The sequence below is a fragment of the Numida meleagris genome, chromosome Z, assembly GCF_002078875.1.
Source record: "Numida meleagris isolate 19003 breed g44 Domestic line chromosome Z, NumMel1.0, whole genome shotgun sequence".
Classification (NCBI taxonomy): Eukaryota; Metazoa; Chordata; class Aves; order Galliformes; family Numididae; genus Numida; species Numida meleagris.
Genome location: NC_034438.1, coordinates 70729654 through 70744908, shown reverse-complemented (window position 1 = coordinate 70744908; position 15255 = coordinate 70729654). Strand labels below are relative to the sequence as shown.

Sequence of the window (15255 nt, the reverse complement as noted above, 5' to 3'; positions counted from 1 at the left end):
GCCGCCAGCGCGCAGGCGCAGGACCGAGAATGGCGCGCAGGCGGAGCTCTCGCGAGAGGAGGCTGGGCCGGTGCCGGGGTGTGGAGGCTCCGCCCCGCGGCATGTGCCTCTGCCTCCACAGCCCGCGGGAGGAGGGAGGGTCGGGCGGCGGCGGCGGCGGCCCCCGGCAGCGCCGGGCGCCTGCGTGTCGTCATGAATCTGCACCAGGTGCTGACGGGGGCCGTGAACCCCGGGGATAACTGCTTTTCCGTGGGGAGCCTGCACGACCAGCCCTTCACGGTGAGTCCGCGCCGGGGCCCCGGCAGCCCGCGCGGTTCGGAAAGGAGCTGCGTCAGGTCGCTGCCGGCGCGGGGCTCGGCGCGGCGGGGCCGAGCTGAGGCGGAGCGCAGCACGCAGCGGGGCCGGCCTGGGCTGGGGGCCGTGCGGGGCCTTGCGGGCCCGGCGGCGTGCCGCCCGTGTTGCGGGAAGATGGACGCGGCGGGGCGGCCCGCGCCGTTACATAAACGTGGGCCCCGCGGTGCCGGGGGAAAGCCTGGAGCGCGGCCTTAAGGCTTCGGGACCGCCCCTGAGCTGCCGTTCCGCGCGGGTGCGCGCGGTGCGGAGCGAACGCTGGCGGTGCGTGTGGTAAAGGCTTAAGTCTTCTGTTCGTGATCCCGGTCCTCTTTCACTACCGTTTTCCAAGTGGAGCGTGTGTGTGTGTGTGTGTGTGTGTGTGTGTGCACACGTAGTCGTGCCCAGCTGTGTGCTTCCAGCCCCGCTCGTCCCCGCAGCCGAGCCTTGCCGGGTGATGTCCTTGCTTCCAAAAAGCCACAACGGCAGGCTTGTTAAATGGAAACCCCTGTGCCGAACTGTCTGACTTCAGATATCCACAAACGTAAAAGACCCGCGAGTGGTGGGAAATCATTTAGTGAGACACCAGAGTTTGCTTTGCTTCACCAGGGGTGTGCTGGTAAGACTTGGACATGGGGATTTTCCCATTTTGACATAGTTCTTGTTTAAGCTGCGGCAGGTGAAGTTTTCAGTGCCACTGAAGAGCTCTCTGCCTGCTCCAGCCTGACCTAAAGTGTTAGAATTCCATAAGCGAGGTCAAAAGAGTAATAAATCTGTCTTTGGAGAGAGAGAAGTGACTGGAGAGTGCAGCTTTCACTGACTGTTCTTATGGTCTCTTGTTTGCAAGAAGTGTTTTGACATAAACATAGTGGCTGTGTTTCCTGTACACACACTGATCTTGACTGGGTTTTGCCCTTTTACTCAGAAGGTTATTAATGAATTTCTCTTGCTCAGATGTAAAACTGTCAAGAGAAATACTTTGGCTGGTTGCTTTTTTTGTTGTTCTTGGTTTTGTGTTTTTTTTTTTTTTAATTGTCACTCATTTTGTAGCACTATATTAAATTCACTAGATTGTTCAGAAAAGTGAACAGGTGGAGGAAATGTTCTTCTAATTTATTTTTCGGGAAACAATAGGTTTAATCTTTAGAACACGGAACAGGAAAATTGATAGCTCTTTTCCTGTATCTGAAAAAGTAATAAAATACGAATAAAATATGAGGGAAGAGAAACACGCCTCTCCCACCTATGCCAAGTTATGTTGCATGTGTGAGAGTTGGAGCTGGATGATTTTTAAGATCCTTTCCAACCGAAGCCTTTCAATGAGTAGTATTAAGCCCAGGCTTAATTGTGTTATATTTGTGTTCAGTCCAGCAGAAGACATAGGTACGTGATGTAATTAACAAAGGTCAGTTTTCTATCATTTTATTATAAGCTTTTGTTCCTAGTCAATGTTTCTTTTTGGTGCTTTTCATTAGAGTTGCTTTTTTTTTTTTTTAAATGAGAAATTAATCTTCCTTAAGGCAGTAGAATGGCTATTGGAAACTTCCACTTTCAAATATGTAACAGAAGTATTATTTAGCTATCACAGAACGATATAAAATCTTTTTAATTGGTCTGTCTTGTTGTGAGCCCTGACTACCCTTGAGACCTACCAGTGGTAAAAGTGGCCCTGTGGAGCCTTGTGAGTTTCCTCAGATACAGTAGCTCAATTGGCAAAACAGGAGAAGCAAGAGGAAAGGTGACTGTAGTGGTAAGCTTCCAGTGCAGGGGCTGAGGAGAGGCCATTTCCAGAGAGCTCCTGCTAAGTGCCATCCGTTGGTCTGCTTCACTGGGAGCTTTGCAGGACGTTAGGCCCAGCAGAGTTCTGCTCTGTAGTCTGCATCATCAACCCGTACATGTTTGCATGTGCCTTATACCTATCTAAAGATATATATAACTATATAAATGTGCGTATGCATACCTACTTTTAGAAATAAACCTGTGAATATTAGCTGAAATAGGCAGTAGGTCAGTTCACAGAGTTTGAGAGGTGCTATGCTATGTAGGAGATCAAGACTCTTGCTCATTTATAATTACGTTAAGATTGGAGTCTCGTTTGCCAGTATTTCTTTTTAAAAGTTATGTATATTGGACTTCCAGTGTTGAAAGAAATGAGAATGTTTCACGTAGTTGCTTGTATTTTTATCCTTTAAAGCTAACATGCTTTTAACGCGCTGTTAGCGTCAAAATTCTGGAATCACAGATGCTGGAATGACTTGGGTTGGAAGGGACCTTAAAGTCCATCCAGTTCCAGCTCCCCTGCTGTGGGTGTGTTTGCCAGCCACTAGGTCAGATCGCCCAGGGCCCCATCCAACCTGGCCTTCAACATTCTAGGGTTGGGGCATCCACAGCTTCTCTGGGCAGCCCGTGCCAGCCCCTCACCACCCTCTGAGCAAAGAATTTCCCTTGTCCTGTTATTACAGTCCCTGGTAAAGAATTTCTTTCCATTCGTAAAATCATATTTCCTTGGAGAAGTTTAACAAGTAAAAAGTGATGTTTGATTAGGAGAAAAAGATTACGAAAAAATGAAAGAATGGGGAGGAATTTTATGAAAACTCTCTATGCCATGCAGAGCAATATTTATTTTCACAGACCCCAAGCATATTTCACTTCCTAATTTCAGGCTTGTTTTGCTGCGTCACCAGCTAGTGAAATCCATTTTCCCCCAGCTTGTACTAGTTCTACCTTGGTTATTTCTGTAACAAAAGAACAACGTGTTGTTTAATAAACATTCCAGCAACATGATAAAGTAAACAGTATCTCCTTGTCTCATTGTGTAAAGTCATCTTTTTGTAAATATTCCAGGACATTTTTAAGGTGAAAAGTTTTCTGGTTCACCAAGATGAGACTTTATGATGTATCTCTTTTTAAAGCAAGCAGGTTTCTTTTTAAAATATCTCTAGAAAAATTCTTAAATATGATTTCCTCAGTATGGCAGCATTCTTTCAGACATAAAATACGCACACCCCCCAAAAAAAAACCCACCAACCCATCTGCACTAATATTGATAAGCAAGAGTACAGGTATGAGATGCTTATACTCTGGAGCTACTTCTTGCCCTGCAGAAAACAGAGCACTTGCAGTGCTTTTCTTTTTCATTTCCGTAATTTATGAAAAAAAAAAAAAAGAGATCTCAATAGCATGTGTCAAAGCAAAAGCAAACAACTTGCAAGCTATTGTGGATAAGTCCTGCTGTAAAAAGTAGGTAAAAGTTGAGTAGTGGGCCGAATTCGTTTTTGTTGTATGTGAGGCTGTTAGGCGTACAGGAAGTACCCGTTACTTCTGAGCACTGACTTCCATTTGTTATGCAGTGCTGAAATGCCCTATACAGTTTTCTGCGCTGAAAAAAAGTGTCTCTAAGTGTAAAAGTAGTCCAAATACTAGCTTGGTCCTCTTAATTTCAATAAGTATCTTTTTAAGTGTACTGCTGCTTCGAAACCACCTTCCAGATTGGAGTCTGGGCTCCAGTAAATGTGTGTGAGAATGATTCCACAGAGACCACTTGAAAAAGAGCAGTGTGGGGTCAACAATGGACAGCTTAGGTCAATCTCCTCTCCTGAAGTATCAAATTAGCAGGACGTACAGCAGGACTGGGTTGGTAGACAGCAGGAGGAGAGGGAACCCGTTGCAGTTACCTTTAGCAGACAGCTTTGTTGCCTATTCCAACATGTTTTTCTATTGAATGTTACTCTGCCTTCCCTCCGGTATGCTTTGCCTTTTGTCCTTGAAACTGTGGGTTAACATTAACTAAATATCAAAAGTAACCTCCTGAGTCACGGGTGTCCCACCTGCTGGCTTGCCTGGGCCCTATTGAGTGAAGAGGAATAGTCTTGAGATGCATCTGTGTAGGTCGCTCTGGGAGTAGTGCCTCCTATTTATTTCACGTAAGCTGCAACAGTAGCACGGTAACATTGTTTGATAAAGCAAATTCCCAGCTACAAAATGCTGTTTTTAAACGCAGGCACCACCATTAGCTATGCATTTTCATCTGTAGTGAACAGGAGCCTGCATGCAATGCTTGTAAAAACCTGTACCAGCAGAGCTGAAACACACCACCCACTGCCTCGCTGTGCTCACATCTGCTATTTGGTCTCTGTACGTTTTCACAAGCATTGATGAATTGTCAGTGGGTGCCATTTTTTCTGCATGGAGGAATTCAGTGACACACTATTGCTCTTCGTGCACTTCCACGTCAGATGCTGTGCTGTCAGAGTGCCCTTCTGCTGCTGTCACACGGCAACAAAATATTGGTGGGAAGGTTCAACCTCTACTGCCATACCGCCAACATCCACCCCTGATGTCAGAGGCCAACATAATAAAATAGGAGGCATTACTTTCAGATCAGCCCTCATTCACTGTAGATACTACAGTGAATGTCTATAAGTAACAAAACATCTTAGTTTTTAATGTTTTTTATTAAAACATGGAAAGAAGACCAACAAAACCGTAAAACGAGTGGGACACTTGACTTTGATGCATCAGTTTCACGGGAACAGTCTGATTGGATGGAAGTAGCTGCCGTTCTTAGTGAGGCCTCAAGGTTCTCTTTTACAGATTTTGGATGAGATTTTATTTTTCATGTGCTTCCTCCTTGAAAACAGTTGTTTGCAACTTGCTTGTCCTAAGTCACCCTCCGTCTGCTTGGCTGTAGTTATACTTGGAAGCTCTTTGAAAACGTAGTTTGTTTTTTGATTTGTCTTACTAATTCTTTGGGGACAGATCTGCTCTGCGGTTTTATGAGCTAGTTCTGCAGCGTGCTGGGGATTAGGAAGTCAGAGTGACCAAGCGTGATGTGAGATGTCTGAATAGACTCATGTCAGAAGTGATTCTTTTTTCCCCGGATGTATAATTTTTTATCAGTAAACGTGGAGAATTACCAGAATGTAAGGATAGAGCGACTTTGGTGTTGTGTTGTTTTTTTTTTTTCAGAGAAGGAATATCCTAAAAAGACATTCTTTTTACTCCACCCATAGCTTGGATTCCTGAGTGCATTTACGATTACTTGTTGGAACAGGAAAGCAGTGGAATGAAAGGATGTTCCCCAACTTTTCTCTCTTCTTTGGAAACGTCATTCCTCATTTGGCAGTTCTTCTTTTTTTTTTTTTTTTTTTTTAAATCATAGCACAAATGAAATTGAGCAAGAAATGAATACCAAGAATAAAACAATATTGTTGCTTAAATATTGGCATAAGCCTTTTGGCCAAGAATTTATATTCATAAAGGGAAATTTTCCAGCAAACACTGGATCTAGGGTGTTTGTTTTCCTCTTCAAACTGCTGTTGTGTAGCGCTGCCTGAAGTAGCATGGCTGAGTTCTTCAAGTCCTTGTTCTTGGTAGGTATGTTGATGAATATATGAGTTCTGAAAGATTCCAGTGTTTGATAGTTTCTTCAGAGCTCTTCCAATGCAAAATCCAAGTGTACTCAGGATTATTTCTTTTTCTAGTATGTAAAAACTGATAGAGCTCTTGATCCAGTTCAAATGCTTAGTTTACAGACATCAGAATTGCTGCTGGTGATGTTTTACTATTTATGCTCCTTCTTACTCCCCTTGGTGGGAATATTGTAACTGTGCATGATCCTAGGCTTGCCTGTGGGTGTAGAGCGGGGAGAACCAGCTGGGGATGAATCCATTAAGCCTGTAACACACTGATGAGGCCTAGTAGGTGGCACAGAAGAGGTGGAGGGCTTCCTGCAGTATTTGGCACTTCACTCTTCTAAAAGCTTTTCTAATAAAGCTGTGTTCTCTCTTTATTGAGACTCGTTGTTTCTTCAAATTGACTTCATACAAAGTAGTAAATTCAACAGAATGACTTTGGGAAAATATGTATATGGTGTACTTCTGAGTAACCTTTGCCTGGTAGGCTATGAATTTAATAAATGAGTCAGCAAGTGAGATAGTTATTGACATCAGAAAAAAAAATGTTCTTTGAGGAATAGGTTGCAAGTTTAACATGTCATTGCAGTGTCAAAATAATCACTTCAAAATTTATACAGAAAATAGTATTAAGTCTCTTGAAATGAGTTTTAAATCAGAATCTGCAGTTCAGTATACACATTTGTAATAAATGATCCTCTTTTGACCAGAGGAACTATGGCGCTTGAAAATCCTTGCAGCTGAAGAGTAGACAGGACGGGAAGGGGCACCAAAAGTGACCATTAGTAAATGATCAGAAATAAATGTATTTATTTACCCTGAAGAAGTATTTTAGGCAGCACTTTCACTTATCAAGTAATTTTAAGGATGGTTTGGTGGTCAGCAGATTGGAAAAGTGAATAGTGGTAGAGAATGATGATCAGTTTACTGAGTAATGTTGTTTTTGTGAAACATCACTGATCATACTGTCAGGGAAATTAGCTTTCCACTGAAATATTCCTTTCTTGTTTGTTTGTTTTAGTATGTGTAGTGGTGAGATAGTCTAGTACAGGTTTGGCCAAAAGTGCTCATTAACCTAAAACACCTGAAAGCATGACCAACGTAATTTGAGTTTGCAAGTATAGTGTTACATTTTTCTGCATTTCTTTTCAAGTCAAGAGACTTTTGCTTTTTCTGTACTAGAAGTAGTGGGACTGATTGTAAGGAATGATCCTTTATATCAGTGTCCTGCAGACTTCCATCTGCAATTCTTATGTTTTGCTCTTGAATCTTTTCGACCAATAACTTGTTTTCACAGTCAGTCTTTGTCTCTCTTTTAACATTAGTCTGTTGTTGGTGCTCATAATTTTGCTAGTAGCTTCTTGCTCTTACACTTTTGTTGTTTGTGCATTCCTTGTTGCTGGACTTGAAAGCTGTATTTTGTGTTTTCTCAAATGTTTAATTATTCTATTTTAATATGTGCCTAATTTCTAATACAACTCACCTAAAGGTAGGAAGAATTATTTGACTTGGACATTGCAGTACTCATCAGCTGTCTCTATTAGTATGTTGGATATGTGAAATTGCTTAGTGACCATATGAACTTAAAATGAATCCACAGATAACTTTTCTAAAACCAAGCTTCATTCTGTTTTTCCGTTTTGCATTTTAATTTTGCTGAATGCTTCATACGGTCTTATCTTTCAGTTTCCATTCCCCTTTTTCAAAAACTTAGTTTTAGATGTCTCTGCCTTCAATCTGGGAAATGTATTGCTTTGAGTGATCTTTGTTTTTCATAGTTTTTTTTTTTCATCTCTCATAGACTTTTTCATAACTTAATTTTGTCTCTTCTGTCGTGAACTTTTTTTCTGTTACACATGTGTTGTGGTGGACTTCTAAGCAGCTTCTGTTGCTTGATTGAAATTGTAGACATCCATTTGATCTTTGTACATGTGTCTGTGGGATTCTACGTAGATAAAACATGCAGGCTATGCTGTTTCACTGATATGCTTTAAGTGGCTATAGCTTTGCTTAATTCTGAGATTCTGCTTTTTTGTGAGTTTTTTTTGTGTTTATGTTTGTTTTGTTTTGGTTTGGTTTTAGGCATATGCATCAGGATGTGATATCGTTGTATTAGGAACTGACTTTGAAAGATTACAGATAATCCCTGGAGCAAAACATGGAAACATTCAAGTGGGATGTGTGGACTGTTCAGTGCAACAGGGAAAGGTATGTTATGCTTCTAATAATGTTCTTGGAATGTCATGTGAAGTCATGGATGTCCAACCTTTAGGCTTGCATGGGCCACACTGAATGAAGACGAATTGTCTTGGGCCATGTATAAAGTATATAATATAGTTAATGCATGTAAGTAACAACTTATTTTTTATATTTTTTATTAAAACATGAAAAAAGAGCAGCAAAACATTCATGTAGTGGGATATTTGACCTTGTTTTTGTGAAACTAATTCATCAGAATGGTTTGATGGAAGTGGTTGCAATTCTTAGTGAGTTCCCATGGTGTTCATCAGAGATATTTGATTTGACAATCGTTGTTTACAAATGTAGGAGGTCTGTGAGGTGTGATTGTGATACAAGGTATAAGTTTCTCTGTTACAGGTATTGTAAAAGTCTAATAAGGAAACATGGTGAAACTTTTGAATTGAATATCCAACTGCAACTGTATACATTCCGTTTGAAAATTTCCAAGTAATGTATTTATGGTGACTGAAAATGTGTTTGCAGATATACCCAAAAAAGTATAGTTTTTTCAGCCCTCTTGAAACCTATTCTCAAATTCCTTCATCAGAATGAAAAGCGAGAGTGCATACTTTTCACTGTTTTCAGAATTGTGTTTAGGCAACGTATCAGAACATATAAAATTATTTACCATAACCTGAGTTAGCCCTGTACTGTGCCCTCCACGTGTCCTGATTTCATGGTTTGTTGGTTGTTGTTGAGTGATGGGTGCGTATCTAGGGCTTGTCTGGGCTGCTCAGCAGGAAAGAGCTGCTGCCATGATTGCAGAGGGTGGGCTGCAGAATGGGCTGGGCTGGGCTGGGCCACGTAGAGTGTGTGGGCTGGGCATGTCTGCGTTAAGAGCTTTCTCAAAAGTATGGACGCTTTCAAGTTAAGACATGTATACTAGAGTGAAGAACAAAATGGCTAATTGCTTCATCCCTTTGTTTTTGGTAAGCAACACAGTAAATAAGAAATAATAAGCATAGTTATGAGATTGTAGAAGATAACATGGGGCTGCCCAGGAAGATGCATAAAGGAGACAAGAAATTGACCAAAAGATTAATAAGGTGGCAGCAAAAGTAGTTTATTCACTCTGGCTTCACAATGCTCAGTTTGGTCATGCTTTTACATGTCAGTGACTGGCAGCAGATGAGTTCTTCCACAAAAATAATTTTCAGATCATATCAGTGATCTGAAGAACAATGTATCTTTCAAGCAATTCATAAAGGCTTAAAGTTGTTTATGGACAGAATTTTCCTTTTTTGACTTCCCATCTTTTCTTTTTCGCAAGTAGGTAAATTGGTTCAGAAATGACATATTTTAGACGCTGTTAGGTTTCAAATTCTTCTCCGAGACATCTTTCTGAACTGCTCTGTTACAATAAAAAAACAACAAACCAAGTAGCTCTGTCTGTTGGGATGTCACAGTGTGGTTAATCTCTTTACCAATGAAGCTGGAACTGTGGGTACATATTGGCTCATGTAAACATGTAAGATTTTTTTTTTTAATTGATTCCTTTAAGCTGTAGTAGCATGATAGCATTAGTATTTTGCACACGTGCACTTTTAAGTTGCTGACAGCTTTGGCTGGATTCTGATGTCCATCCTGAGGCGAGATCTCTGCATGAAAACTGCTTTGTGTTTACCTGTGAAATCTGTGAATGACCATCTAGATGATCCGTACCCACCCTCTGTTCCTACTTTTTAATATTGGAGTGATGAATTCTTGTAAGGGGAGTGTGAGAACATTAATAAAAATGTGGAAATGTTCTCTTCCTCTCTGGTAGTTGAAGCTATAAAGAATGCTTGTGTTTCTCCACTGTAAAATAGGTGAATTTGCAGGGTACTGAAATTCTAAGTTGTACATAACTAGGAAGCTTTGGACTGGACAGGTTTCTGTATTTACAGTTTGCTGCTGCAGAGTTGACTTATCTTCTTACTGCTTCATCAGTACTGACACAGATCTCTCATCTATTGACCTCCAGATTACTCTTTGGTGCTTAATATATATAGGAAGAAACAGAATGCAATTAATGCAGCTTAGTTTGGCTGTAATTTTGAACCTTTCTAAAAGCATCTGGTAATAACATGTAGTTTATGAGTTATGTACCTTTTTGTTTTTTCTCCTCATGGAAAGCTGCTGTCGAGCATCGTCTACAAATAGTAGGGCTTTACTCTGTTTGAAGAATCTCCATTGTTCTCCATCTGAATGACAGAGTTAGTTTGTAAAAGGATTGTTAGCAGGTTATGAAAGTAATGAGTTCTCTGTTTCTGCCTTCTAAATCTAATTCTAATTTACTGGGTAGCTAATGCATTGTGAAGCTACTTTGAAGAAGCAACAGCTTAGTAGTTGATGTTTGATCAAATCCTTCCTTGGCTTTGAAGCATTGGGTGGACCATGCCACTGTCTTCTCACTTCCTAGCCTAGTTTTGGGGATAAACTTCAGTTCTCATTGTCAAAGATTGAGATTCTGGAGGGAGGGGGGAGGAATATATGAGAATTTCTAATTTCACCAAGAGGGTATTGTTTCAGGGTACATTTGGATCTGAGGGACAGGATGTCTACAGAACAGAGGCAAGTGAACTATGCACTGAGAGCAGCACAGAGGGTTATGAGTTTTATTCAGCATACACTCGTACACACACAGGCATCCATTTTAGATAATCCCCGCAAGTGGGAAGCAGAAACTCCCTAAGCAAGTGCGGTATTACTTACTGACCCTTGAGAGACAGCAAACTGCCAAAAGGAAAGAGAAGGACCATGCTGATGGTGGATGCAATAGGCAGTGCCAGCAGGGCATCCCCTGCTTCAGGGGACACTTTTCCTCTCTCCTGCTTTCATTCTCCCCAGAGTCTGCAGGCTTTTTTTCCACTTGTATGTGCTGGTTGCGCGGGTGCAGCATGATACAGAGCCCAAGTGGAACACCTGCTTGCAGAACAAGTCCTTGCAAAAACAAGATAAACCACCAAGGTCTGCTGTCTCTACAAAACAGTTTCCCTTAAAACTGTCAGAATACTTTGCTCCATCCCAGGATGATTCTTTAGTCAGGAGTCTTTAGGTCCCTGACACAAATATGCATTCATCTACCATGAATTTGCATGAGAATGGCTTTTACAAGGAGGACAGTGTAATTTTAGGCCACTGAATCTTTTTTCCTCTGGTTGCATACACCTTGGTAATGAGTGATTTATTTGGAGTGAGTACTGTACTTCTTCTTCCACACAATGGAAGCTACAAGCCTCTTTTCAACTCTAATTAATATGAGAACTAAGACCAAAACATTAATTAAAACATGAAAAGAAAGTCACACAGTGTGACTTCTATAAATATCAAGCAGTGCACAAGAAGATAGTGCTAGTTTCAGATGGTTTGGAATATTTGATGAAAGTTTTTGTTTCTTAGGTGTCATAGCTGGTGACAGCACTGTTGCAGTACACATGAGATTTCACTTATTTGGCACAATATTTTACTGATATTAAAGAAAAAGTAGATACTAATGAAAATTTTGGTTTAGTTTACATGCTGATGTTTCTACAGGTTGACTGTAGGAAATTGTTTCTGTAAGTAAAAACACTTTAAGACATTTTATCATTAGGGCTGTTAGTTATTTTGAATATGCAAGCTTAGTTTCCAATTCGGGTTTTATGATTTCATGTGCTGCGCTTCCTTTTTGTAAGATAGCAGTCTGTGGTTTCAGAGGAACTGATGGTTTTATTTTCTGCTGTTTGGTATCAAGTGATTATGTAGCTTGGTAAGAGTTACAGTTCATGAATGGGAAAAATGTGGAGGCATTCTATGCAGTGTTTGAACTAATGGGGGAAAAACGTATCTAGAAACTTTGAATTATATGGGAACTTCATAAAATGAGACCAGTTCTAGTCCTAGTGTGGACAAAGTAGTGAGGCTGGACAGAGTTGTTGCCCTAGAGGCAGGTGCCTCGTTCCTGAATGTTGAGACAAGAATGGTGGTAACCTTTCTCTTAGAACCAAGTAAATCTCTGCTCTTGACTAATAAAAGGACTTGGGAACACAAGACAAGTTTGGTTTCCTGCTGAGCAATTATTGTAGTAATTTGGGGAGCTCTTCAACACATAAAACTCCATTATTCCTTTCAGTGGCATGCTGCTCAGTGAGGACAAATGAAAGTGTCTGCATTGCTCTGGAACCTTATGAAACTTGCAGGGGTAACATTTGGTATGCTGATGTTTGTCTTATGAACGAATGGTACAGTAATAGACAGAAAATCTACCCACTCTTGGAAAAAAAATGGGAATAAGGAAAAATCTAATGGATATTATTTTTGTACAGAGTAGTTGCTGTTGAGATTTTGAGTGGAATTACTGGAATATAAAAAGTGAGGTACTTAAAGTGATTTAGAAAGGGCAGATATTAGTCTTGGGTATAAGGAGAGGTTTATTTACGGATTTTGTAACTGATGAAATTATTGTTGGCATTTATGGGACAGGCCAATACTAGCTTACATAAAAATTTATTTAACTGTATTCTCTTTAATGCAGAAGGCTTCTTTTGAAACTGGATCTGCAGTTTTAGTTTAAAAATATGGTTTAGTTTTTTCTTTATGCTTTTCTGGCTGATGTTGAAATCAAAATGTTTACAGAGCGACCCTGCCTATCTCTAATGTTGCTTTTAAAAAAAAAAAAGAGAACTTCATGGGACAGAATCTCACAGAAATAAGAAACTGACTATTACATGATATCAGAACTGTAGATTTTGCTCCTCGTAGCATCAAGTGTTACCTGCAAATTCAGGGTGTCCGTTACCAGCATTATCTCTGCAAACTTGTAATTTCTATAAATCTCCGTATCTTAGTTTCAGGCAACATTGTCTTCTAAGGATTTTAGCAAGAGGCCTTTCAGTTAGGACTGTAGGATGGTTTGGTTTCTGAGGGACCTTTAAAGGTCATCTGGTTCCAACCCCCTGCCACTAGACCAGGTTGCTTACAGCCACATCCAGCCTGGCCTTGAACGCTTCCAGGTATGGGGCAACCACAATCTCCCTGAGCAACTTGTTCCAAAGTTTCATAGCCCTCTTAGTGAAAATTGTATTCCTTATGTTTCATGTAAACCTATGCTCTTTTAGTTTAAAACCATTATCCTTGTTCCCTCACTGCATGTAGTTCCTTGTTTAAAAAACAAACAAAAACAACTCCATCTTTCTTACAAGCCTCCTCTGCGTACTGAAATGCTTCAGTGAGATGTCCGTGGAGCCTTCCTTTCTGCAGCCTGAAGCCCAGTTGCCTCAGCCATTCTTCATAGGAGAGATGATCCAGCCCTCTGATCATCTCTGTAGCTCTCCTGTGAACCTGCTTCAGCAGCTCCACATCTTTCATGTGCTGGGGGCCCCAAACCTGGGTGTAGTACAGGTGGGACCTCATGAGGGCAGAGCAGAGGGACAATCACCTGTCTTGCCCTGCAGGCTGCTCCTCTCCTGTTGCAGTTTGTTGCAGGATACAGTTTGATTTCTGGGTCACAAATGTTCTCTGACAGCTCACGTCCAGATTTTCATCCACCAGAACCCCCTATGTCCTTATCTGCAGGGCTGTTTCCTGTCCATTCACTAATATTTGGGATTTCCTTGATGCCACCACGCAGGACATTACACTTGGCCTTATTGAACCTCCTTAGGTTAATGTGGGCTTGCTTTTCAAGCCTGTCCAGATTCCCTTGGGATAGCATTCCTTTCTTCGGTCATATCAACTGCAGCACTAAGCTTAGTATAATCTGAAAATTTGCTGAGAGCACACTCAATCTCACTGTTTCTGTCTCTGACAAAGGTGTTAAATAGTACCAATCCTGTTACAAGTCCCTGAGTAGCACCACTCATCACTGGTCTCTGCCTGTCCTTGAGCTGTTGACCAGAGCTCTCTGGACACTCTCAGCCGGTTCCTTACCTACCAAATAGTCTACCCTTGAAATCCATCTCTCTCTACTTTAGAGACAAGGACATAGGGTTGTCTTTAGTCCTATGTAACAAAGTCACTTAAACTTGCCTTTATGTGGATGTTTTCACTACCAATTTTGTCTTAATTCAGATTTGAGATGGCTGATACCACTGATAAAATAAGATTTTGAAATAACAGTACTGCCTATAGTGCGACTTCTTGGAAGCATTTTATGTTAGCATTTAGTAACTATTCTGATTTCATGTTCTCTTTGCAGGATGTTCAACTTTTGTAGCTTGAATTTTCTTAATTAACATTTTGTTATGTAGCATATTAAAGTGCTGGGGAGGTCTGTGGGTGTGCTCTGAACTGATGGTAATTCTATTTTTTAGTCTCTGAATGTGACAGACTCCTTGCGAGTTAAACTAGTTAGCTATGAAGAGCATATTGATAACGAGTAGGTTGCTCCAAAAGCAATGCCTCCTATTTTTTTTCTAAGGAAACTACAACAGCTACAAAGAGCACAATAGCACTGCTTGGTAGAGCAAATTCTTAGCTACAAACCACTGTTTATCAGCGTAGTCATCACCATTAGCTGGTTCACCAATGAGTCGATTGCGATGCTCTTTGCTTTGTGGTGTGACAGCTGTGTGTGGCTGTCCAGAATGTGGCTTGTCTTTCAGGTCAGTGTCACCACTTCTGAAATGCACCACCCACCTCTTCACTTTGCTCACATCCAGTATTTGGTCTCCATAAACATTCGGCAAGCATCAGTGAATGTCAGCAGGTGCATTTTTTTCCACATGGAGGAACTCAACTCCACACTTTTGCTTCATATGCATTTCCATGTCATATGTCACTTTGTTGGTCTGCCCCTCTGCTGCCATCTGTCACATAGCAAGAAAATGTAGTGGAACACTGGCAGGAAGGTTCAACCTCTGCTGCCATGTGACCATCATCTACCTTAGACATTGTAGGCCAGCATAATAAAACAAGAGGCATTACTTTCAGAGCAGCCCTCATAAATATTAATTAAAAAAAAATAGAAGAACAAGAGTGAAACTGCCTGAGTCTACCTATGCTGTCAGTGGTTCATCAGGACTAATATGTAACTAAAGGGTTGTATTTATATTGTTGTCAACACCTGCTTGATAATTTTGCTAACTTTCTTCTGTTACCTAAAGGGTATATAGATATTAGCTTAAAATTAGAAACAGAATTCCGTATTTTAGCCTTGTTTGGTTTGTAGCTTGTTTCTTATGCATATGTTTATGTATATGTAATTTGCTTTAGATTGCAGCTTCTTATGGGAATGTGGTTTGTATCTTTGAGCCGGTTAGTCTCTTGAAGCAGAACAGCAGTCATCATAACGTAAGTAATTAATCGCTCT

At 40.9% G+C, this 15255-nt stretch overlaps 1 protein-coding gene across 4 annotated transcripts in view; it reads left to right on the top strand.

The window, feature by feature from the left end:
• Nucleotides 87-15255, top strand: part of DMXL1 (Dmx like 1) — a 79851-nt gene continuing 64682 nt past the window's right edge. For all 4 annotated transcript variants that reach the window (XR_002433622.1, XR_002433623.1, XM_021381409.1 and 1 more), the window contains exons 1-3: nucleotides 87-279; nucleotides 7827-7952; nucleotides 15159-15236. Coding sequence is in view for 2 of the 4 variants with exons in the window: in XM_021381409.1 (XP_021237084.1) it covers nucleotides 193-279; nucleotides 7827-7952; nucleotides 15159-15236 (291 nt within the window). In the remaining 2 variants the exon portion in view is untranslated. The remainder of the gene's footprint in view (nucleotides 280-7826; nucleotides 7953-15158; nucleotides 15237-15255) is intronic.